This window comes from Toxoplasma gondii, chromosome II (assembly GCF_000006565.2).
Source record: "Toxoplasma gondii ME49 chromosome II, whole genome shotgun sequence".
NCBI classification, from domain to species: Eukaryota; Apicomplexa; class Conoidasida; order Eucoccidiorida; family Sarcocystidae; genus Toxoplasma; species Toxoplasma gondii.
In genome coordinates this window covers 2,188,108-2,210,832 of record NC_031469.1, presented here as the reverse complement: position 1 = coordinate 2,210,832, position 22,725 = coordinate 2,188,108, and the positions used below count along the sequence as shown (strand labels likewise).

The window sequence follows — 22,725 nt, the reverse complement described above, 5'->3', positions numbered from 1 at the left end:
GGTATTGTCTACGAAAGGCAAATTGTACATGGAACTACTGATGTCCCTGAGAAGAGACCGAACCGTCGTCCGTAAAAATGAAAACGCGAGGCGGCTGCAGACGCTTGTGCCTCTTTGCAAGAAGTGGCTGTGTGACAAAACTAGGTGGTTATATGAATATATAGAGAGGAAGCCAAAAGAATCGAGAACGCCTGCTGTGTTAGCGACTGTCAGTTCTTCACCTATATCAAAAAAAGCTAGGAAAGGTTGCTAAGGCCACAAATATTGCGTGCTATAAGGATAACGGTAAGAATGCGGTTTGAGACGAAAACTTTTCTACACATAACCGGCTCCGGGTTCGTGCTTCCCAGTGAACCACTACTGAGACACAGACGGCACAAAGCGTACTGTTACACGAATAAATTCACCGCTCATAGAAAAACAGCTGTTCGTAGGCAGACTGCATGTTTTAAGGAAGACAAAAAGCCGTGTTGAGAGGAAAAGCACAAGTATCACGAGAGTTCAGGGAAAGCCATTCCGCCAGGAGAACCACCCTGTCGTCAGTCCCTCCCTTCCTTGTTTTTGCCTTCTTTTCTCTTCTGGCACCGACCATGAATGAACAGAGCCGTTTTCCGTTTCAGCTTGCTCAGTGTCTACCTGTTCTGAGAGTGCCGCTCTCTTTCTATTCCACCTGAAGGCGCCGTCAATTGAACCAAATCGGCTTGATCAAATTTTTGTCGCCACCTTTCGCCTTGGCTGCCGGATGATGGGCAAGCTCAAGAGGCACAATGTTGTTTGTCGAAACAAGCAGCTGCTTGAGGTCATAGAAAATCCCACTATCCTCTTCGGTAAGGAACGAGATCGCGAGACCCTTCCGTCCCGCACGACCCGTACGACCTGTAGATAAACAAAAGCAATCAACACGCCACAGAAAAGAGAATCCCGCGACTATCCAAACAGAGCGACGAAAAAAAGAAAGCAGCAGGAAACACAGCCACGGAAAAGGCGTCGAAATTATGAGATGCACATTCAGCGTCGCGTTCCACTCGGCTGCCGAGCCTGGCAAACACACTGATACAAAAAAGGAAACAACCCCCCATGTTCAGCAGAAAACAGGGGCACTGAGGGCCTATCCTAGGAGAGGTGGAGTCACAGAGGAAAGAGCTGACGGAAAGATAACGTACGCTGCATGCGTGGAACATCCTTGACAAATGCCACTTCGCCTACGTGAATAACGCGGAGAAGAGACCTCCCTCTATTTATGTAGTACGGGCTGCACCAGTCATTGCTGAGTCTTAAAGCGCTTACCGATTCGATGGGTGTACGCTTCGATATCTTTAGGCATATCGAAGTTTACCACAAGTTGCACCCCCTCAACGTCAATACCTCGCCCAGCAACGTCTGTCGCTACGAGAACATCGTGACTTCCTTCCTGGAAAAGAAGTTGAGCAGTCGACACAACAGAGAAAGTTCCTTCCTTGGCCATCACGTACAACGGATCAGCGCACCTCTCAGAGCGTCACTGAATATACGTACACATATATATATATATATAGAAATGTTCTTCCTCTTCCTATGAAGAACACCATCAAGCTGAGAAGAGACCAGTAACCCTTTCTCCATGCCCACCTATGCCTCAAGTGTCGCGCAGATATCGAAGTCCTACCGAGATCTTCTAATAGCCTCTCTACACATTCGGGCACATCTGTTTCTGAAATATAATCAGAATTCGACGGTTCCTCTGATTGACACAGCACGCAACAACCGACCTAATAGTCACTGTGAATTGCAATAGAGCTTGAATTCGTCCAGACAGCATTCAACTACTGCTGAGGAAACCTGAGCCTGGAAAAATGTAGAAAGGTTGGAGAAGTTACCTTGAAAGACGAAAGAGCAGCCTCGCGATTTTCTTGCGCCTTTCCTCCGTGAAGCGAGCATGCACTGGACACACACCGGCAAAAAACAATCGAGCAGTCTCTGCCAATGATTTTCCAAAGTAGCCAAATACATATCTCCCTGCAATTAACACAGATGCGTTAAGTGCGTGTCCGGTTATTCCTTTGAACGTGTACGGCCTGACGTGGAGCTGTGCCTTTGAAGAGAAAAGCACGAGCTCCATCGCCGAGACGCACAACAATGGAAACGCACGCGAGGGATGACCCGCAGTAAAACCGACATTCCAGTGTCTTAAAAGAAACACTTTTGCCGCTAAAAACGCGGTAGAACAGGAGGACACAGCTGCTGGCGGCACACTGGGACAAAAGGCAAATGGAACAAAAGAGGTGTACCAGTTCCTCATGAAAGAGTTTCCCCTGAGGCAGCTACGAATCTTCGCCCTCCGCGACACTGGAGGGGCAAACGGGTACCGACGATACGAGAGAACATGGTAAGAAAAGGAACAAATCAAGAGCGAATGTCGCAAGAAAACAACCTACCTGTATCCCAACTTGCCGAGGACCTTGGCCAGTGCGTCTGCAGATTTCTTCTGATTGACGAAAACCATGACTGGAGGTGTAGCGTTTTCGAGCACGTCCTGCAGACAAACAGCACCGCCGCGATTTTTGGAGAAAATACACTGTGTCCGAATTGGAAGAAAAACAAGCAAAAACGGGGAAGAGGAAGAGGTGACAGGCGCCCTTCTGTTCGTTCTGGGGCGTTCCGGCGAAGCTGATGCAACAACGAACACATGCGAGCCGCACTATATCCCTTACCAAAAATGGAAGTTCCACGAGGGGCTACAGCAAAAAAAAGCGAAACAACAATGAAATACGATCAATGAACGATACCCACAAGTGCCTTGCTATCACGTACCTGAAGGCGTTGCTTCTTACGCGCCTCAGGGACAAACTCCACGCGCTGCTCGATTGCTCGCTTGCCAGCACCGGGATCGCCAATGGAGATATACGAAGGCTGCCTCAGATACTTGCTGAGAACACCGAAAAAGGAGGGAGAAAACGCGTGTTCACGGCAGAAAGGGAGAAAGACAGTTCGCCTTCGAAAAACGTGGAATGAAAAACGAAACGGATCGCTGACTGAAGCAGCCCGCCAGCTACCGGTGAGAAGGGGGGCTCTTCTTCCTAGGACTCCAGTTATTGCGCGATACAGACAAGTTTTTCAGGCTTGCTGTACACCACAACCCCACGGATGTGCTTCAGACACACATGATTACTCCCAGTACGAGGGCACCGATCATGCTACCATCTGAGTAATTGTTTTCTCTCATCCTTGATGCAAGTGATACAGTAATCCCTATTCGAGGCGTAAAACTCCCCTCTCTCCCGCCTCCTGCTTGGCGCGTCCAGTCCTTTCGACGCTCCTTTACCGCGACGGATGTCCTCACCGTGCCAGTCGCTCCACAGCCGGAGGCATCGTCGCGCTGAACATTTGCGTGAGGCGGTACAGCCGGTGGCCTGCCTTCGCTTGCATCTCCTGGTCACACGAAGGAGAACACATTTGAGCTCATACAAATTGCGTCAAGGAAATGCGTTACAAAGAGAGGGAATTTTTTTTGGAAAGTTCACTACGAATCCCAAGGCGGCGACAGGACGCTGAAGCCGGTGGTGCCACCACACGCGCTCGCAGCTCACTTGTCTTTCCTTTAAACAAACAGCAAGCGACAGACTCTATGTCTTGGTGAACGCTGGAACAGAATCCGTCCGCACAGAAACAACAATTTAGATCACGAAAAAGACGTAGGAGAGTTCAGAAAAAACAAGAGCAAAGGGGGAGGCCGAACGCCACGGAAACCTGAGACACTAGCCCAGAAGAGGCATGGGGATACGCTATGGAGGACTCCAGAAAAAAGGAGAGGAGACGACACAAATCGGAGATACCAGACAAAAGGAATTCCATTTCGTGAAAAAGCTGGGCCAGAAGAAAGCTTCTGAGATCTCACTTGTTGAAGGATGAGGGCTTCGTCGTTGCTCTTCAAATTGGAAGTCGGAATTTGATCTAAAATGAAATTCACGATCTCCTCAAAACCCATATCAATCATTCGATCTGATCACAGACCAGTAAATCAAGATTCAGGAAAAGGGCAACATGGAAAACTACCTGCGTGTTCACCTGATGACGCATGGGTGCAGGTTAAAGCTCGTTTGCGCGAGAAACAGGGACGAGCCGCCACGTTCCAGGATCTCGGCAGCACCACAGAATGCGAGTGAACAAGCTAGAGATGAAAGGAAACAAAGGGCAACAGGCAACGCATTTTCAATGTGAAGTGATGTAGTACAAATGGGTTTCTGAAGCGACTCCAAGATGCTGTAATAACCACGCGCGTCAGGTCGACACAGCAAACCCCCAAAGAAAAAACCAAGAATACAGCCAACATGACCAGGGAGGTCCGAGAAAGGTCCGGCACCGCCGCGGAGAACGCATCCACGCACATCTACTTACACCCGTCTAGGTACAGTTTCCCTTGCCGATTTGTATAGCCATGGAACAAAAAGCCATCCAATGACGATAAAGTGGCATACATACAATTCATGTGCATAGGAGCACGTTCTACGTTCATGGGAGGAGCCGTTACCTGCTTCGTCAAGGACAACATAGTTGCATTGATTAAGAACGGTGTACGCCTTCTCGAGGCAGTCCTTGACACGCCCAGGGGTTCCGATGACAATCTCAGCACTGTGAATAATAAGCAACGCACGCCGCAGAAGCCACTGTGTTGCTCAACATCCATTAATGACCCTTGAATCTGTGTACACGTATATAGTTGTGTTCTTGCAGCCCATAAAAGATATCCACATGTGCGTAAAGGCGCAACCAATATGACCACGTACAGGTTAATCAAGTATACATGCACGCTGTCTCTACACATAACATGGATGCACTTATATGTGCAGGACTTCCACGTGGTCATTCCTCGAGCGCCTACCCTCTGCGTAGTTGGAAGGCCTGTGTTTCGGCGCTGCGGCCTCCGACGACAGCAACGGTCTGGCACTTGCAGAAGGAGGCGAACTTCTGCGTCTCTTCGTCAATCTGAAGGGCCAGTTCTCTGCAGATAAGAAGCAAAAACAGAAGGCGAACGTAAAGCTAAGTTATATTGGAAGAGCGTCGCGACCGCAACACTACATATGCGGAAGCGTACCCTCACAAACACATGCAAACTGATCCCGTGACCTACAACAGACAAACGCCACACCACTCAGGTCTGTATAGAAGCCCCAGTGGCAAGCATGCGTTCCACAGGACGGACGCACAAGGCTCAAAAGTGAGGAAATGGAAAACAGGAGACGAGTGTGCATCGAGTGCAGCAGCCGGACATGGGGACTGGCAGAATGCAAGACGTGCAGAAACATATCCTGACTCACCTGGAAGGCGCCAAAATGAGTGCGTAGGGTCCATCTTGCCCAGTGTCTTCATTCAGCGGCGGCAGGCCCTTCACATACGTCAGCATGGGTAGCACGAACGCCGCTGTCTTTCCTGCAAGTCACCCACGACAACCGCATCTAAATACATGCCTGGTTCGGCCTTTCCATGGGAGTCTTTGGCATGCAACAGGCGTGAACAGACGAGCTTGCGAACGATGCAACGGACATGGGGGGACAACAGGAATAAAACAAGCAGAGACAGCTTACAGGAGACATAGAAAGCCACGACAGAGAGTCCGGTATTGTCGAATCCAGGAAGACAGGAACCGGCTACGTTGGATGCAATGACAAATTGTGCATCACATCTACATCAGGCACACAGTAAACGTTTTCTACGCAATGCATACGTTCAAGACACGACAGCAGCAACACCGGCCGAGACGCCAATAGAGACAGACGCTCTCCTGAGCACAACTGCCGCGTATATCGAATGAAACAGAAACACTGCAGTACTTTGGATACTGATCGTGATTCCACATATGAGACACAGACAACCGATTTGGACAGACGGGATTGCTGCCTTGGCTGTTTGTTGACGGCTCAAATCTGATCAAAAGCTTAGAACTCAGCCGACAGCACAGAGCGCCTTTCTTGACGGATATACACGGTTCAATTATCTTCTTTGATAAGAAGAAAAAACGCTCAAAGAACAAGCAAACGGCGGGTGCACAAATGCCATTACGCGCCTACCTTCACCACCATAGTGAATATGTATATATATATATATATACTTGTGCACGATTCGCATTCTCGGGGTTGTCAGGTTCATTTCGATTCAGAACTCTGTCGAGTGTTGTTTTCTAAACTTCCCTACCGGATCCAGTTTCTGCAATGCCAATCAGGTCTCGCTGCTCGAGAGCGATGGGGATCGCCTGCATTTGAATCGGTGTAGGTCGGTCGTAGTTTGCATGCTTCACAGCCTCAATCAACTCCCACGGCAGTGCGCTCTCTGCCCAAGTCCGAATAGGTGGAGGCACGCGTCCTCCCTAAGAAGCAATGGAGAAACAGCCGAGCAGGAAAACGGAAAGCGAGTGAGAGGACACATCCACAGAATGAAGACGGAGACACGAGGCGGCTCAGGCAAGAGCCACCGACTCAATAAAGGGCAAAGACACGGAGGAACTCCTGTGAGAGACGACGTCATGTGCAGAGAGGCACAGACCAACAGCCACATGAAAACAGAGTCTGACATACACACAACGCGACCCACTCGATAACGGAAGACAAACGCCGAGCGACGCGTTCGGGCTTCCCTGTACCTCGCCTTTCTGCTCACGCTCTCGCCCTCTGAGGGCCACAGGTGTCAAAGAGACAGTTCTCACCTTGATGTAAATCTCGAAGTCTTCTCTGAAAATTCTCCAGTCTCTCTCGTTCATTTCCTCCCGCTTCTTCGTCGTCCAGTGGCCGCGATTGTCCTCTGCATCTTCCTTCTCACGCAGGCGCGAGGCCTGCGCATCTCTCGCTGCCCTCACGGCCTCCGTGGCAGCTGCAGCGGCTTCAGCAGCTCCACGAGATGCTTCAGCCTTCTGGTGTTCTTGCCGCCTACGGAGAGACACATGCAACAAAAGGCTAGATGCCCATGAAACAAGACAATTTTAGGTCTTTCATGAAGTCCACGTGGAAGAAGAGCCAGATCTCAGCGGTCGTGGAAACGTGCATACGTCTACCCCGCTGACTAACATCGGTGCTATCGTAGACAAAGAGAGATGCCTGTAAAGAACGGTTGAGGAGCGGTCGCCTCCTGCAAGGCGTCTTTGTCAGAGGTGACAGTGGTGGCACGGTCGAGGGTTCTCGCGACCCAGAGACGTTAGTGGCTTCCAGCCAATGTGTACACACATGGAAAGCAAAATAGAACTTGGGTCCGAGAAACAAAAACCGTCAAGATCTGAGCCAGTAGTCGGACTCGTATATATACTCCCGAAAAACTGCTTATGCATAATCCTGTCCCAGCGATGGTTACTGCAAGTACGATGGTACTGATCATCCTAATGCCGGAGTTGTTTTTTCTCGCTGTCAATACGAGAGATGACAGTGGACCATCGATGACTCCTAGAACCGAACCGATGCGGAATAACCTTGATGCCGCATAGACGGATGCAAGAGACTGGTTATCCCGAGAACTAACCTGATCCCCTGTTCCCTAGTACTATTAGGTTCGACCACTTGTCGTCAAAACACGCTCATGCATGCAGCCTGAAAGATTCACGGCGGCCTCTCTACCCGAGAGTCGCAAAAACGAAGGCAGACAATCGGCCTTACGGTCAACCGGACCACAGCTAAACCGCGTAGTGCAGCGATCACATTATTCGTGAATGCGATCTCTGCGCAGATTACTCGCGAGCCACCTGAAAGGTCACGGCGTCCCTCCACACGACCATGGCAACGCTTAGGTCACAGATACGTTCAGTGAGAGAAGAACGCCTGCATTACCGTTTCACGAGTTCGTCGTAGAAATTGTTTTGTTTGCGCTGCTCTCGGATATCCATGCCCGCTCGAAACCTGTAAGCACATGTCAAAAACAAATGCACCGACTAGACTAGAGAGTTACTCTCCAAGCTCCAGGAATGAACATGTGCAATCCCGGCTCGTCGTTGGGGTTTGAGGTTTGACCGTGACCGTGTCTGTAGATTCTCTTCCATCTTCAATGCACCACTTTCTGAGCTGGCCCTTCGAACCGCCAGCAGCCTGTCAACGTGGGGAAGAATTGAGGTACCCATGGGCGGCTGAGACGTGAGTATGAGCGACAAAACCAAAGAGCCGTGAACGCTAGGTTGGAAGGCCTGAACAGTCAGATGACGGGTGCGTGAATGAACTTCGCACGCGTGGTCGTGAGAACGTGGAGGCCAGCGCGAACGCCACGGCTGGTGCCTTGCCCAAACTCGGTGAAACATCGCCTCTCTCCTGGTCGAGGACCTTCCACTTTTCTATTTCTTTTTATTCCTTCTGCACTTCTGGATTTCTGACTCTGGCTCTTCCTCGCTCTCGGCGTGCTCTGTATCAAGCTCTTTCCTACCCGCGTCCAAAGAGCAGCTGTGGCTCCATTCTCTCCTGGTACAGCGGGTTGTTGTCGCCTTTGCATGTGTCTTCTGCGTCATTCCACTCGAAGTTAAAAATGTTCCTGGATGGGCGAACACGCAGCACTAAAGACAAAATGCGGCAACAACGGAAGCCCGAGGAACACACAGAAGCACAAAAAGCACAGCAACATACACCCGCTGCACTGGAGGAAAGGACGTTCAAATGCGACGTTCACAGGCGATTACACCCCCAGACCACGCGAGAGTGGACGCGCTCCATACACGCATACGTAGACAAAGACGGTAAAATGCAAAGACTTGCTCTCCAAGATAACCCTGGAGTTCGTGGCCCTTTGACCCAGAGCAACATCGTTACACAGGGTAGTTGTTTCCAGTGTTAGTTGGCTAGGTGAACTACTCACGTTTCACAAGTAGAACCAGTGGAAAACCTTCCATGATCGGAGTACTATGACAAATATTCAAGGTACATGAACTCTTTATCAGCTCTCCCTTAGGGAGGATCATTGCGACCAAATTGTTTATACATGCTGGAATATCGTCGTCGACAGGAACGATTCCCGCTTTCGAGCACGCAGCCTTAGCGGTCCGCTTCACAAACGTGTACCCGTGAAACATGAGAATATTCATACACATTGGAGGGGAACAGGGACTATCTCGACCGACAGCAAGCTTCCTGTGTTTGACCTTCTGCAATAGAGAAACAAACCTGAACTTTTCCGACGGTTTCTGGATCTTCTTCTTCTCCGTCCGCATCCCGAGGTAATGATTTCGAATTTGTTCGAGCTCTCGCTCCTAGACAACCAGGCACAACACATCAAAACAAGACATCCAATGGAACAGACGGCAAGAGGGAGCGCGACCAGAGACCAGAAGTGCACTCAAATTCTGCCTTCGTGCAACAGGCAGCCACTACCGTCACCATGCTATTTGTACAGCTTGTCTTCGAGTGGTGATTGTTCAAGTATCCCCTCGACAAAATAGAACCCTTCCCGCGTACCTGTTGCCTCGCTCGTAACTCTTGCTCGGGGAGATTGAGAAGTCGCAGATCAGCCAAGCTGCTTTCGCGCGCACGCCCAGAAGAACCGCCTTTCTTGCCTTCTGCTTCGCGCTTCGCCTCGCGTTCTTCTTCTGCCTTGCTACGAGACGAGGTACCGGCGTGTCCTCTCACCGCTCGTAGGCGCCCTGAAAAGGATTGGAGAAAATGCGGCAGCAAGAACTTGGCAATTGGCACGAAACGCTCAGACTCCGATGGTGATTCAGAAAACTTCAGTCTTCTCCCGAATACAGACCTACGGACCACCCGCGACCCCTTCAGAAGCATCCCCAACAGCAAAAAGCCGGTCCCCGCGCAGCTCCAGCATTCGTGACGAGAACACGGAGAAGACAAGGAACACAGACTCTGCGAGACGGACGTTCGAGACAGCATGAGAGGCGTCTTCTAATTGAAGATGTCCAGAATGACGTGGTGAGTTAGACACTACACAGAATCCTTAGAGTACCGACGAATCAAAAGTACCGAGAGAGCGAGAGACCGTTGTTGCGTCTGAAACAACTGCGAGACCTACTCTCTTGTTCTTCCTTGATTTTCTCCATCTCGCGCTGCTTCAGCTTCTCCTTCATCTCCCGCTCTTTCTCGATTTCCTGCGAGGAAGATGTCGCGCAGAAAAGAGAAACAAACAAGCGCATCCTCGCCACTGTCGACGACAACACACACAGACCGGGTGTGAAGCGAGAGGTGCACAGGCGACTTTGCCTCTCACGCTATCCCTAAAAAAACTATGCACGAGGTAGAAGAACGCACGCGCGTCTTTTGAAGCATACGACACAAACCATGGTTCTGAAAAAGTCAGATTCCATCACGGCTGACAAGCTGTTCCTTACTTGTTGCATCAGGAAATTCTTTCGGTTTTGCAGCAGCTGCCGTTCCTTCTTCTTCTCCATTTCCATTTGACGCCGTTCATCCGCGGCTCGTTGCTGCTCTCTCTGTTTCTTCGTCAAAAACATGATCTGCGCGCGACACACCAACAGCGAGAATTCGTCCGTAAATGGCAGCTTCTCGCACATTATGTTGACTAGTAAGTAAATCCATAAAAACTCTCCCTCTCTTCTATCTGCCAGGAGATCGCCATTGCTTTGTGCGCCTGGCTCTCCACTTTCTCATCGTGTTTTGCTCGGTCGTTTCCTCTCTTTTGTCTTCTCAGCTGAAATTGCGCCCCCCTCTGGAGGCTGCCCACACTGTGTTGGCCGACGATCTACCTCAAACTTACATAATTTCTACCAAAACCCGCTCTATTCAATCAACTGTTCAATGCTTGAACCGTCTGAAAGTCTCAATTGCTGAATACGCTTTGAATAGTGCTGCTAAATTAATAGCAGACCTTTTATCTGTATGCGCACCGTACAGTACCCACCCTCACTGACTCTGTAAATCTTCATTGGAAAAGCGCACCTGTGACAAAATCGCCGCAGGCCGCGGGCCGTGCAGGCTAAAATACATGACAAACTTGGGCTGTTTTCTTCGCCTATCCAACCCCACAAAATCCACTACCTCAAGCTGCATTTTAGTGGAAACGGACAAAGCAACGCGTCGTGTTTCCAACTTTTCTATTCCGTTCTACTCTCTTACGCGCGTGGGTTGTTCCTCTGTTTTCTGCTTCGTCAAAACGTCCTCGAGAGAGCGAATACTATTGCGTTCAGGAGCCCTCAAAACGCTGGAGAAGAGAGGCAAACCAGAGGGGACAAAGTCGGAAAACACGCCGGGGTGAAGCCGCCCAAATGAAGAAACACAACATGCAGGAAACATCAGCCAAGCGGGCTGTGCATACACCAAAGATAGACCGGCGAAAGCCCACATAGACAGTTTTTCGCCTACGTGAACAGAGAGGAAAAGACCGACCGCGCCGCGTGCCGCGTGTACGTTTAAATAGCTTTGGATGTGCGTCGCACGAGAGCGAGGTAGACAAGTACGTGGCGTTCTACACATCGTGGCAACTGACCTACGCCTTTCTCATGTGGCAGAGAGACTCGTCTCTGGCGATTGTCACCAACACCACCCTGAAGCGAGCGCCTTCACATCTCCTTTTTCAATGCACTTGCTTACATGGTCGCTTCCGAGAAACATGCATTTCTCAGGTTTTCAGAGAGTTGTGTTTCTCCTGCGTACCTGGTCCAGGACGCCGGTCGGGATTTGTCCTGTTCGTCCTCTCCGTCTTCTTTAGTCTGTCGCGCGCTGTCTCCTCTTTTGGTGCCTACAGCGTCTCTGCCACTCCGGCTGTCTCTTTCTCGTCCTCCGCTTCCCTCTCTGTCTTCGTCTTTTCCGTCGCTTCGAACTCGATCTTCTTCCCTTCCTCTTCGGTCGTTTTCCCGCCCCCGTCTGTCTTCTCTCCCCTCCGTCCGGGCCTCGTCGCGATGCCTGCGGTCGTCCTCTCGCGTCCGTCTGTCGTCTCTTCCGTTTCTGCTATCATCGTCTGTTCGCCTGCGGTCGTCCTCTCGCGTCCGTCGGTCGTCTCTTCCGTCTCTGCTATCATCGTCTGTTCGCCTGCGGTCGTCCTCTCGCGTCCGTCGGTCGTCTCTTCCGTCTCTGCTATCATCGTCTGTTCGCCTGCGGTCGTCCTCTCGCGTCCGTCGGTCGTCTCTTCCGTCTCTGCTATCATCGTCTGTTCGCCTGCGATCGTCCTCTCGCGTCCGTCTGTCCCCGTCCCTCACATGTCGACCCCCGACCCTGGTCTCCTCCTCTCTGGAGTATCTGGAGGAGCGCGGGCAGATCGAAGCCTCCTGCTTCGCCGCAGACAACGCAGAAACCGGCGAACGCGCAAGGCCTGCCGACGGCTGCAGATCGAGAGTTGAGGAAGAAAAGGTGCGTTTCGGCAGTGCGGATGTGACTCCGCAAGCTAGCGGAGGCGACGACACGGCGGCGACGACACTCGCTTCGTCCTGCTTCCTATGAGACGCCCCGCTGTGAGCGCCGCCTTCGATGTCTCCGTGGCCATCGGGGAACTTCTTGGAGGACGACGGCGCGGTGGGGCGACAAGGAGGCAGTCTGGACGAGAAGCGAGGCGCCGGCAGGGCAGAGACCGCGACAGCTCTCCGCACAGAGGGTGGCTCTTTTCCGGCTGCAGGCAACACCCGCTTCCGTCCTCGGGTGGCCTCGTTCTCTTGTTCTCCACCGCGCGCTTCTGCCGCCCTGTCGCCGTTGTCGACGTCTGAAGAGCCGCTGCTGCGAACTTCACCTTCTTCTCTGTCGTCCTCCTCTTGGCTTCCCGCCTCCGGAGCCGATCGCTGCGATTCCTTCCGCGCGTTGTCGGGCTCCGCCGCACCTTCGGAGCCCGAAACGGAGACAGGAGACACCTCCGCCGTGTCTCCGTTCCCGTGCTCTCTCCCCAGCTCAGGCGACATTCTCCTGCGGCGCGATGGAGGAAAGAGGAGAAACGGCAGAGCAGGGAGGCGCGGTGGCAAGTGAACGCGACAGAAGGAAGAACGTAGAAAGGGAGAGGCCGTGGAGAAACGAGAAGAGAGACAGGGAAGCGAGTTTGTGATCACGACAAACGGATTTCAACTCACGTCCTCACCAGACGACGGCGCAGCCGAAATGTGGCACTACGGCGGAGACAGGAGGATGAAATCTGTTGGCGCTGAGACACGAGAGAGAGCGAAGAGCTAACAGAGATCAACGCTTCCGACGAGGAAACATGGAAAGGCACACAAACGCCTCCTGTCTCTGATGAGAAAACGAAGTGGTTGTATGATGGACGTGCTGATGGAGTAGCGCGACCTATATTGATCAAGTAGATCAAATTATAGACCCGAATAATCGCCCCCCCAGTGACTACAATTCGAGGCGGCCGCCCTCGGCTGAGTCCCGACGCAGGGGAGAGCGCGTTGGAGGAGGAGACAGACAAGAGACATGCACAGGGGGACCGAGAAAAAATTGAGGAAGATATGCTCGATGCACGCTTCTCTCCTTTTAGGAAATTCGAGGTAAAACTTCTTCTACCGAATTTTGTGAATGAACGAAAGGGTTGCTTTCGCCTGGCTAGGGATGCACGGCAGCCGAGAAGGCCCGCGCAACGCACTTCTTCGGTGAACACGCGCAGTCGATGGAAATGGAGAGAATAAAATAATTCTGGGGTTCTTAAGAACAAGATTGGATATTTCAGTGCCAGCAACTGGAACACATCGCGTTAGATATATCAACTGTGAGCCCTTGGAAGGAGATTCGCCCTACCAAAGGATTGATTTTCACGATCTGGTTTTGGTCTTTTGAGAGGGAGAAAACTCGACACGGGAGACCGTGTTAAAAACGTGCAGCTGTGTGTCAAAAGTGAGTCCTGTCGACTTTTTCCCTCGTTCTTCACCGCGAACCCGCCACGGGGTCTCCCTGCATGCACGCGTTGCTGCGCTTTTCTTCGCGTGCGTATCCGCCTGGGTGTGGTCACCTGAAGACAACCCTTGAAGGCAGATCTCTCCATCCGCGGTCGACAAAAAAGCGACGCTGAACCACTTTGTTTCTGCGTCGAACTGGAGTAGCGATCTAGGATGCTCTCTTGTACTGGGGGTCGATTCGCAGTTCTCGCTTCACCGCGGAAAGAGGCTGCAACTCGTGTGGCGCCCCTGCGACGGGCATACACAGAAAACGTCTCAATCATGCTTGTTTTCTGCCCACGTTTCCAGGTAGCAAGAACACATCTCAGCCTTCATCTGCTTGCTACCTTCAGCTACGACTTAATACCCCACTTTACTGTCGGCGGACTCGATGGCTCACACAGACCACTGCGTCAAAAGAGCCTCACTTGTGTGAAAGATCTGTGACGCTGCGTCTTCAGTACATGGTATTTCCAACCGGTAAAGAGTAAACTGATTTGCTTCCATTTGCGAGCCTCCTCACTACACACGCCGCTGACGTTTCCCACTCGGATCTAGAGCCTCTTGGTTTTGCCTGGAACTGGAGAGCTGATCTCAGGTATAGTCGCTCCCCTTTCAAACAAATTCTGAGCAGTTCTTTCTAGCCAAATTCCGATTCGCGCATACTACCGGGGCACAGTGCCTACCAGGTGACCAAGCTGTTGGTACCTGACGAATAGGATGAAAACTGAGTTGCCCCCTTGCTAAGAGAACTCAATTACACCCGCTCCTGACATGTCTCTGTTCCTAAATGACGTATTCTATGCCATAGCTTACAGAGTACTTCCAGCAATGCGATACACTTAACACTTCATCGAGAAGATCTGTTGTCCTTCATCTTTCCGCACGACAGCAGGACAGGATTGAACCTGCTCGAATCGTTTTTTTCACTCCTACGATCGTTCCTCTAAGAGAGAAGCCGCCAGTGTTAGCCTTCTTCGCTCTTTGCAGACTCTCTCTCTCTGGTTTGGAAAAAGGGAAACTTGAACAAGTCACTTCAAGAGCTACATTTTTCCATTCCTTGGTTGGCTAGATCTACCTATCGTTTTCGTGACAAGTCTCGTGAGCCAGGCTTTAAAGCCCAAGGACCACAGCTAGCGGAATACGACGGTTCTGTCAACGGGAAAAGCGCGGGTAACCGAGACACGAGAACCACGTGCTGTCTGACCTCGCCCCGCTTGTGTCCTTCTGCCAGGGTGATCATTTTTTCATTGAATCTTGCTTTGAGTCTGGAAAGAAAAGTTATCTTACCAGAGTTACCTTTGCGTTCCTTCCGATTTTTGTGTCAACTGCTGGCGCCTCTCGCACGTTTGCTGGTAGATTGTGCATGAGCGATCTGCGGAAAGTCGCGGGCGAGGTAGCGACAACGTTTGAGAAGAGTTCCGCTGATATATGTGGAGGGCTCCTCATCATCGTTTTCGTTAATCTTTTGTTCTGTTCTTTTCAAAAGCGTGCAGAAAAGGGGAACGCGAAGCTCTGTTTTGAGGTGCACCGCGTTCACCTGTGCCAGCGACAACCCCCCGACAGAGCCGAAAGCGCTCGACGCCGGAAACGCATCCGTGTCAGCTTACAAGAAGCAGTTGGAAACGCTTGGCTATGGAACGGTGTCAGATGTATTTTCTTGCTTGCCTTTGTCACTCTCTTTTCTTTGGAGGTGGGGAGGGGGGGGAAGGAGGCGACGAAGAGGTCCAGCAGAGAACAGCTCGACATGCTGGAGCCCAAGTTCGCGACAAGAGCGACACGCGGTTGGCAAGAGAAAACAAACGGTCACTTTCGTCTTAGACAGCCATGGCAACCAGAAAGAATTGCCATATAAAACGTTCCTTTCCGAATGAAAGATGTGACTGGCTGAGGGCAGAGATGTTCCATCTTTTTTGTCGATGTGTTAGGTTGTGAGTCGAGGACCGTCCCGCGGGGCTGCCGTGGGTAGACAGCGGACATGGTTACGTGCGTTTCTCTCGCTAGTCACAGAGATAAGACCTGGGCATTAAACAGAGAAGGGAGAAAGCTAGAAGTGAGCTTTTACCGAGCAATTGCTCTTGTCTCTGTGCCATTTCTCTTATTCACCCACGGTCTCTCCCGCGACTCTTGGAAGTCTCAAGGTCTCTCCAGACACACTTGACCCTCCAGGATTATCCCGGCAGTAGAGCGCAATTTTGATCTCGTTTGTTTTGTCTTGCTCCTGCTTTGTTTTGCTTCGGCAAAAGCGACTGCATAATTCTTCCCTTTTCTTTTTTTCTCCGTCCTTTGTTTCTCCAAAAGCTGTAAGCGGCCTTCCGTCCATTCTCGTCTTACTCACAGACGGCGTAGGAATGAGGAGCTAGAGCATGAACTTTAATTTTTCGGCACACAGTCTAAACTTGAGTCTTTTCCGCTCTCTCTGCTTTCTTGCTTTCTTTCCTTCCTCAACCGTCCAATTTTTTCGTATTGAAAAGGCCTGTCTTCCGCTAGCTTGTCTCGTGGCGCCGCAAGCGCTCGTTTTTCTCCGCTTCCGTTTTCATCTCTTCGGGCATCATCATTTCTTTCACCTTGTTTGACGCTGAACAAACCCATTCTTCACACATTTTCTTTGCGTGACTCGTCGTCACGACATTCCAGCCTCCGTTCCTCAAGTGAGACAATACCCGAAAGTCGGTGTTACTAGGGCGCTAGGGAGCTGAAGACATGGGGGACAAAGAAAGAGCTCACGGAAAGGAAAGGGGGCAAGTCGAGCGTGAAGAGAGAGAAGGCACGAGAGAAGAAGAGGACTCCATCTGTAGGACAGACGGTGAATAAGCCAGGAGAGGGATGTGATTAACATTGGCCCTTCGCCTCACTTTTGTCGAGGAGCACGTAAACGCCGGTACCACTGCAGACGCCTTTTGTTTCTCCTTCCTCTAACTTCCGGATCCACCATCGCAGCGAGGTGCCTTCTAAAAAGATTAACACCCTCAACCATTCGGTATTCCTCTGTTGTCAGGCCTTCCCCGTCTGAGTGCGACACCCACGTCACTTGAGTCTCCCCTGCAGTTTCGTCGTTCCCTGTTTTCTACTTCCACTGTTCTTCGTCTCCATTGCCCGCCACCTGCCCGCTCAGCGTCGCTTCCGCTTCCTCTACACCTCTTCGTACTCCTTCTTCTCTTCGACACTCAGCGTTTCCGCATTTGCACCACAAGAGCAGCCTTCTGTGGCGACTGTCCCAGATTCCCGTCTCCTCTTCTCGCTGTCTTGTCAAATTCCTCGTTGGTTCTTTCGCCTCTCACTGCTCGCGCCCGTGGAACAAGGAGTGATCAGCGAGTTGCGCCTGCCATTTTGCCCTGTTCTCTGATCGACGAAACTTATTTGGAGCAGAAAACAGTTCGCCTTCCTATTTCTTTTTCGCTGTATTACCTCTTCCTAGATCTTCGTTTACTCTTGCCCTCTCGTGTGCCAGACTCTCCCTTCTGGATGGCAGTCAGTGATGTTTGTGGTCTAGTTCTTCTGTGTCCTCTGCTTTGTCATCTGCTTCATTGTCTCCATCGCCGCTGTGCTTCAGCGCGGCTTCCCACGCTCAGCTTCTCTTTCTTGTCTCCTCAGAAGCCACGTCTTCTTTGCTTCCCCTTTTGACCGCTGGGTCTCCTAGATCGTCGTATGCTTCTCGAGATTGCCGTCACTTGTTTTTCGATTAATGATCCATGCTCTGTCTTCCGTCAAAGCCGCTTTCATCATCGCTTACGACACGCCACAATGTACGCACACGATGGATCGAAGATGACGAAAACGCTGGAGTGCTACCCGTAATTATTTGGAGGACAAAGACCGCCTCTTCTACGAAACCACAATTCTCGATGAATTCAGATCCACACTACACTGGGAAAATACAAGGTGTGCCCGTGTACTGGGTGACACGGGAGAGACCGGGGTACAGCTTCTTGGACATCTCTATACCCTTTATCTCCCTTCTCGCTTTGGTCTTTTTGTTTGTCTCTGCTTGTGTCCGTCGTTGAGGTTGCGTCCTCGCCCCCGTCGATTTCTTTTTCTCCGGTCCTTAAAAGTCATAAGACCGGCTGAACCGTGTTTCGCCTTCTCTGAGTCCTCTCCCTAATAGTTCGCTTTCGTTCCCCTGTTCTTTTTCCCTTCACATGCCTCTTCGCGTTCGCTTCCTTCTCCTTCTAGTTTTCGCCTGTCCTTTTCTCTCCTCCCGGCTCTTCTCCCGCTGTGTGTCGCCTGGCTCTCTCCTTTCTGTTCTATTTGTCCCTTGGGCGAGATGTTGCAACTCGCAGAGGCGTCCTTCCAGAATCTGTCGGGGGAGGACTTGCTTTCCGGGAAAAGTGACCGCAATGAGAAGGCCTCCTCTTTCGGCACTGGCCAGGCAGCTGTTGCTGTCAACGTTTCGTACTTTTTTCTACAAGTCGAGATCGCGCAGGAGCTTCCTGAAGGAACTCCGGTAAGAAAAGGCTTGGAATGATTTGGAGTCGGCAGGGCACCGAAGCCCAAGTTGCGGAGAAAGTCGTGTCAAGCCATCATAAAGGACTATTTTTTTGGCCTCAAAAATTTCGAGGCATGTTCCCTATCCGAAGTACTGGCCTCCGTTTGTTCGATCTGCGCTGTACCCGTGTGAACGTGTAAGGCCATCGAATATATCGATTTTCTCCTGAAGGTAACGTTGAACAATCCGGGACTAAGAGAGTGCCGACGGTCTACGCGACGGGTCGCTCTCGCGCAGTCTTTACACCGTCCCGGCTACCCCTGTGGGAAGGAGACAAAAGCAACACAGAAAGCGCAAGAGAAGGGAACTGCGACAGGTGCAAGAGTCGAAGAGACTGTGTCGTTCCTGCAGGCTCTTGTCCGCTCGCCGTTACGCTGGTCCTTTAATTTGTGTTTCGGTCCATTAAATAGTGCAACCGTCTTCCCCTGCTACGCTTCGCTTCGTCTCTGCCGTGCCCATCTGCTTTACCTATACAGCTAGCTCTCGCGGTCATGTACAGAGATGAGAAGCTCTGTCGAGTTTGCCAGCAGCCGGAGCGGGTCGTCTTCAAGTCAGTGTATTCGAGGCGACCTAAGGAACCGGTGAGCATGCGGCACTTCCAGACAGAAGCCCACATTGTTGTTTTGCCTCTTCCATAGATACGCATATTCACGTAATTGTCGTGTGGATGTGCGTGCTACGTCGGTGACCACATTTGCACGGCATTCCATAACCCACTAGGCCCTGGAAGGACATCAGGCTCTTATATATATATATATATATATATATATATGGCGTAAAGACATCGTGTTAAGCCAAAGATTTGTACATACCCTTTATCATTCACAGATTGTATTTTCTGTGTTTCGGTGATACAAGTGCTTCTTCGCAGTGTGAAAATGTCTAAATCTTGGTTATTCTTCTCTTTTGTCTGCGCCCTCGCGTGCTCAGCTGATCATGGACATCAACCGGACCTTCTTCTTGCCCTTTTTTTACATTTTTCCGTCTGGAGACCCCGCGCTCGACATTGTCATTGTCCATGTAAGTTGCTGCACACCGGACACGCGGTGCAAGAGTAACTACGAAAGACAGAGGGCACCAATAAATTATAGTCCAACATCTAAAGAAACAAGCTGGGGGCACCTCTACATAAAAATACCAAACAGTGTGCTTTGCACACTCCATGCTTGTTCAAGACTCAGATCATATGCGGATGCGCACGATTCTCCGTATACGAAGCAGATAATCTCTCTCTCCCTCTCTCTATATATATATGTATATATATGAATGTGAGCGACGCCCTGCATCCATAGCCAGGGTTGTTCACGCTGGTAGGCTCGTGTCGTTCTATCTTTCTTTCTTCTTACAATGACTGAACACGTCTAGAGCATTATTAGGAGTCTGACAGCGCTATGATTCCAAAATGTTGGAGACATACAATCTCGGAAGCAAACGAGGGTGATCAGTACCTTTCATATCGGATTCTCTGCGTGGTTTCTTGTGCACCGGGAAGCGTTTGTTTTGGTCTTGGCTCCGCCTTACTCGAGCTCCTGAGCGAGGAATCGAGCTTTCTCAAATTCTTGTTTGTGCTCGGCTTCGTGTCTGCGTCCCACTCAAAGGGTGGGTGCGTGGAGGGGGGCAGAGGGAAGGTGCCGTTCGGGATCTGCCCATAAACCGAGGTCAGACCTGTTGTGAGACGGTTTCGGAGTGGCCCAATTGTCCTCGCCTCCGCAGGAATCCACAAACAAACTGAGAAAAATTATTGCGAGGACGCGCCTGGACTTGGGTCCCTCCTACCGGCGTCTGGGGCTACTCCGCAGGGCACGGGAGTTTCTGCTTCTCCCCCGAATGGAGCCTGCAGGTGAGAAGGAACGTGACGCTTGACGGCAGATACAGGGCGATTCGTTGCCTCACACTTCCGTCACAGTGACGAGGAAGCAGAGCGGGTATCTCTACGCGATGGGTCTCATCTCCAGCGGGCGGCAGAGCCGACCTGTCAATGTAAATACGCATGTGGAGGGGAAGCAGTGATGCGGGAAAGAGACAGAAGAATGCTTACTAAAGTCCACGAAACTCTATCCCCGCTTCTTCGTGTCTGCGAGATGATTGCTTTCTCCGGGGTTCTAAATACTTCTCGAGGCTGCTTGAGCCAGCACGTAAATCTCGCGGCCACACGCATTCGCAGTTCTCCGTCTCCCGAATTTCGCCGTCATGATTCATTGACGGTTATTCTTTCACGGTAGGAATCTTTCCCTCTGTGGCCCTATGTCATCTGTCTTTCTCCGGTCCCTTGTCACTTTACGCGGCACTGCTGCCAACCTTGAGAGAAGCCGCCCTTGGCTCGTGCCTCCAAGCCCATCTGTCAACCCTCGATGTGCTTTCGGCTTCTCATTAGGTTTTATAAAACTTGCCGCGCGCGTTGCTCACTTCCCTGACGGTTCGCTTCCGTCAAGCTTTCTCTGGGACTTGGACGTCTTGAAGCGGAAGGCTGACGCCTTGGTTGATGGCATCGAGAGAGGGTAAGAGAGAGCCGCGTGGTGCGCCAGCGTAGAGGCTGCTTTCCGTTTCTGATGCTCGATGTTTTGTTCCAAAAAGCTGGTCGCGTGTTTCTCCTGTGCGAGCGCAAAGGCTTAGCTATCCTTACGGTTCGCCACTCGTTTTCGCTGCCTCTCCAGTTCGTCTGGAGGTTCTTCTGGTTAGAAACTGAGACGTCTCCGTCTATTCGATTTGGGCTTTACACCTCTGGACCGTACCTCATCTGTAAGCAAACAAATCAAACTTACGACATTAAAGTACAAACACACATGGTCTAGCTGGCTCAAATCCGCAGGTTGTTCTCCGTTACCCGTTTCCTGCTTCCCGAATACATCGTCATTTAACGTCCTGGTAGTGAGCGTTTTGCCGACCTTGTCCACTCTTTTTCCGACATGCCCTCGTTCCCTTAGTATGTTTTTGAGGGTCGTATGGGCCGCACTTGATGCGTATCGTTTCCTCTTCTCGACGAGAGGAAAAAGTGCCTCCGTCCGCCCTTTCGTGGACGAAACTATCTTAGCCTTTATAACTTTCACGTTTGTTCTGGAACGTGTCTTTCTTGAAACTCGGCCCCCCAACGGTCAACCCAGGCGACTTGCCCATAAAGATGCGACACTCAAGTCGCTGGACACCGAGGAAAGGATTCACGAATACGAAGGATTCCTTACGAAGGATCACGGCTTTGCAGGTTGTACAGCGGTACGTTATGTGTGTTTGCTACACATTGCCTTGATATTCTCGACACCTCGTCTTTTTCGTCAGCGGAAACACGCCTACCTCAGGCCACGGCGACGGGGATTCTCAGCGCTCTCTCCTTTTGTTTTGTACCCTCGCGGTTCTTTCGTTTCTTAGGTTTTCGAGTCGCCACTCACTTCGGGAGTTTCGGGACTGGGTTCCTCACCCGCGTGAAACCTCTTTTGGTTTCCATGAACGGAGTTACACATTACACTACCTTCGCTCCCGTGGTGTTTGCTGGGTTTTCAATTTTTTTCTCGACTCGCTGTGCCATCTAGGTTGAATCGAGCAGCTGCTTTTTGTGGCTCTGCTGTTGCTGGTTTTTTCCTGTGGCCTGCCACCGGGTTCTCCCGCTCAGGCACAGCAGCAGGTCGCCTCCCCGTTTTTATGGAATCTCGCACCCTCTCCGTTTTTGTTTCGCTTTTCGCTACGAGCTTCGAACATCTCACAAAGATACTGGACTATACAGGATATAGACTATGACTCCAGTTGGGAGTTACAGCCAAAGCGCTTGCTGTTTCGCTTCCGACAGTCGATGCCGCTCCGCAGTTCTTCTACATGATAGCAAAGTGTCTTCTGTGGTCCCGCTGAGTGACTGGCACTCTGGAGGTCCGGCTCCAGCACTTGCGTGGTTCATCGTGCCACCGCATTTGTTGTTCGGCTGTGCGCCTTCTTTGCAGGAGGCCAGGGCGACAGAGAGTAGGTCTCCAGGTGGAGACACTGGGGTGTCTGTGGGGAGTGAACGGCGCCAGCGTCTCGTGCACGAGGCGCAGCAGCTGCAGCGGTTCGAGGAAACGGAACTTGAAAGCTGGCTTGAAACGGAGAGATTGAGCAAGCTACAGGGAGCGGTTGCCGCCGGGAGACGAGCACCCGAGAGCACGGATGACTCTTCCGAAGATGAAGAAGATAGGATGTGGAGAGAGTTGCAGCTGCGGAGGGCGAAGAGAAGACAGAAAGAGGTGGAAGCAGTCATGTTCGGAGGAGAAAGTGAAGCAGCACGCGCTATGCGAAACATCCGTACTCGTGCGCTGGACCTGGCGCTTGCCAAAGGCAGTATGACAGCTTCGACTTTGGCGCTTCGAGCGCTGAACGAAGAGTTCGACGAGGGAAATGATGAGGAGTCTTGTGCCGTGACGGTGTTTCCGCGGCTACACGTAAAGGGAGGTAAGACGAAAACAGGCACTCATGCGCACATCCACAGCCACGTGTTCACGTGCCTATATACATATGGCGATAAACA

The 22,725-nt window shown here is 51.3% G+C and overlaps 2 protein-coding genes across 2 annotated transcripts in view; one reads left to right on the top strand and one right to left on the bottom strand.

The window, feature by feature from the left end:
- Positions 1–11: 11 nt before the first annotated feature.
- On the bottom strand, positions 12–13,646 carry TGME49_298020 (DEAD-family helicase). The gene is made up of 20 exons (XM_002371178.2): positions 11,556–13,646; positions 11,019–11,103; positions 10,274–10,399; positions 9,958–10,033; positions 9,390–9,574; positions 9,099–9,184; positions 8,368–8,472; positions 7,785–7,853; positions 6,677–6,896; positions 6,169–6,340; positions 5,295–5,406; positions 4,859–4,978; positions 4,508–4,608; positions 3,875–3,978; positions 3,320–3,408; positions 2,791–2,905; positions 2,415–2,512; positions 1,857–1,920; positions 1,288–1,411; positions 12–876 (listed from the first exon to the last, which is right to left on the bottom strand). Exons 1-20 carry the CDS (start codon positions 12,785–12,787, stop codon positions 683–685), a joined length of 3,477 nt encoding a protein of 1,158 aa, XP_002371219.1. The 5' UTR covers positions 12,788–13,646; the 3' UTR covers positions 12–682.
- Positions 13,647–18,017: 4,371 nt separating this feature from the next.
- Positions 18,018–22,725, top strand: part of TGME49_298010 (hypothetical protein) — a gene marked incomplete at both ends in the record, with an annotated part of 31,254 nt that continues 26,546 nt past the window's right edge. The window contains 7 exons of the mRNA XM_018782342.1: positions 18,018–18,197; positions 18,716–18,820; positions 19,170–19,259; positions 19,953–20,079; positions 20,614–20,737; positions 21,341–21,449; positions 22,166–22,649. Coding sequence (XP_018638386.1) covers positions 18,018–18,197; positions 18,716–18,820; positions 19,170–19,259; positions 19,953–20,079; positions 20,614–20,737; positions 21,341–21,449; positions 22,166–22,649 — 1,219 coding nt within the window. The remainder of the gene's footprint in view (positions 18,198–18,715; positions 18,821–19,169; positions 19,260–19,952; positions 20,080–20,613; positions 20,738–21,340; positions 21,450–22,165; positions 22,650–22,725) is intronic.

Excerpts from the sequence above, each read along its gene's own strand:
- TGME49_298020 (XM_002371178.2), bottom strand. The coding sequence starts at position 12,787 with ATGTCGCCTGAGCTGGGGAGAGAGCACGGGAACGGAGACACGGCGGAG. Across the intron at positions 9,185-9,389 it reads AGTTACGAGCGAGGCAACAG|GAGCGAGAGCTCGAACAAAT; the intron begins GTACGCGGGAAG and ends CTGGTTGTCTAG. Across the intron at positions 2,906-3,319 it reads GCTGTGGAGCGACTGGCACG|CAAGTATCTGAGGCAGCCTT; the intron begins GTGAGGACATCC and ends CGGTGTTCTCAG.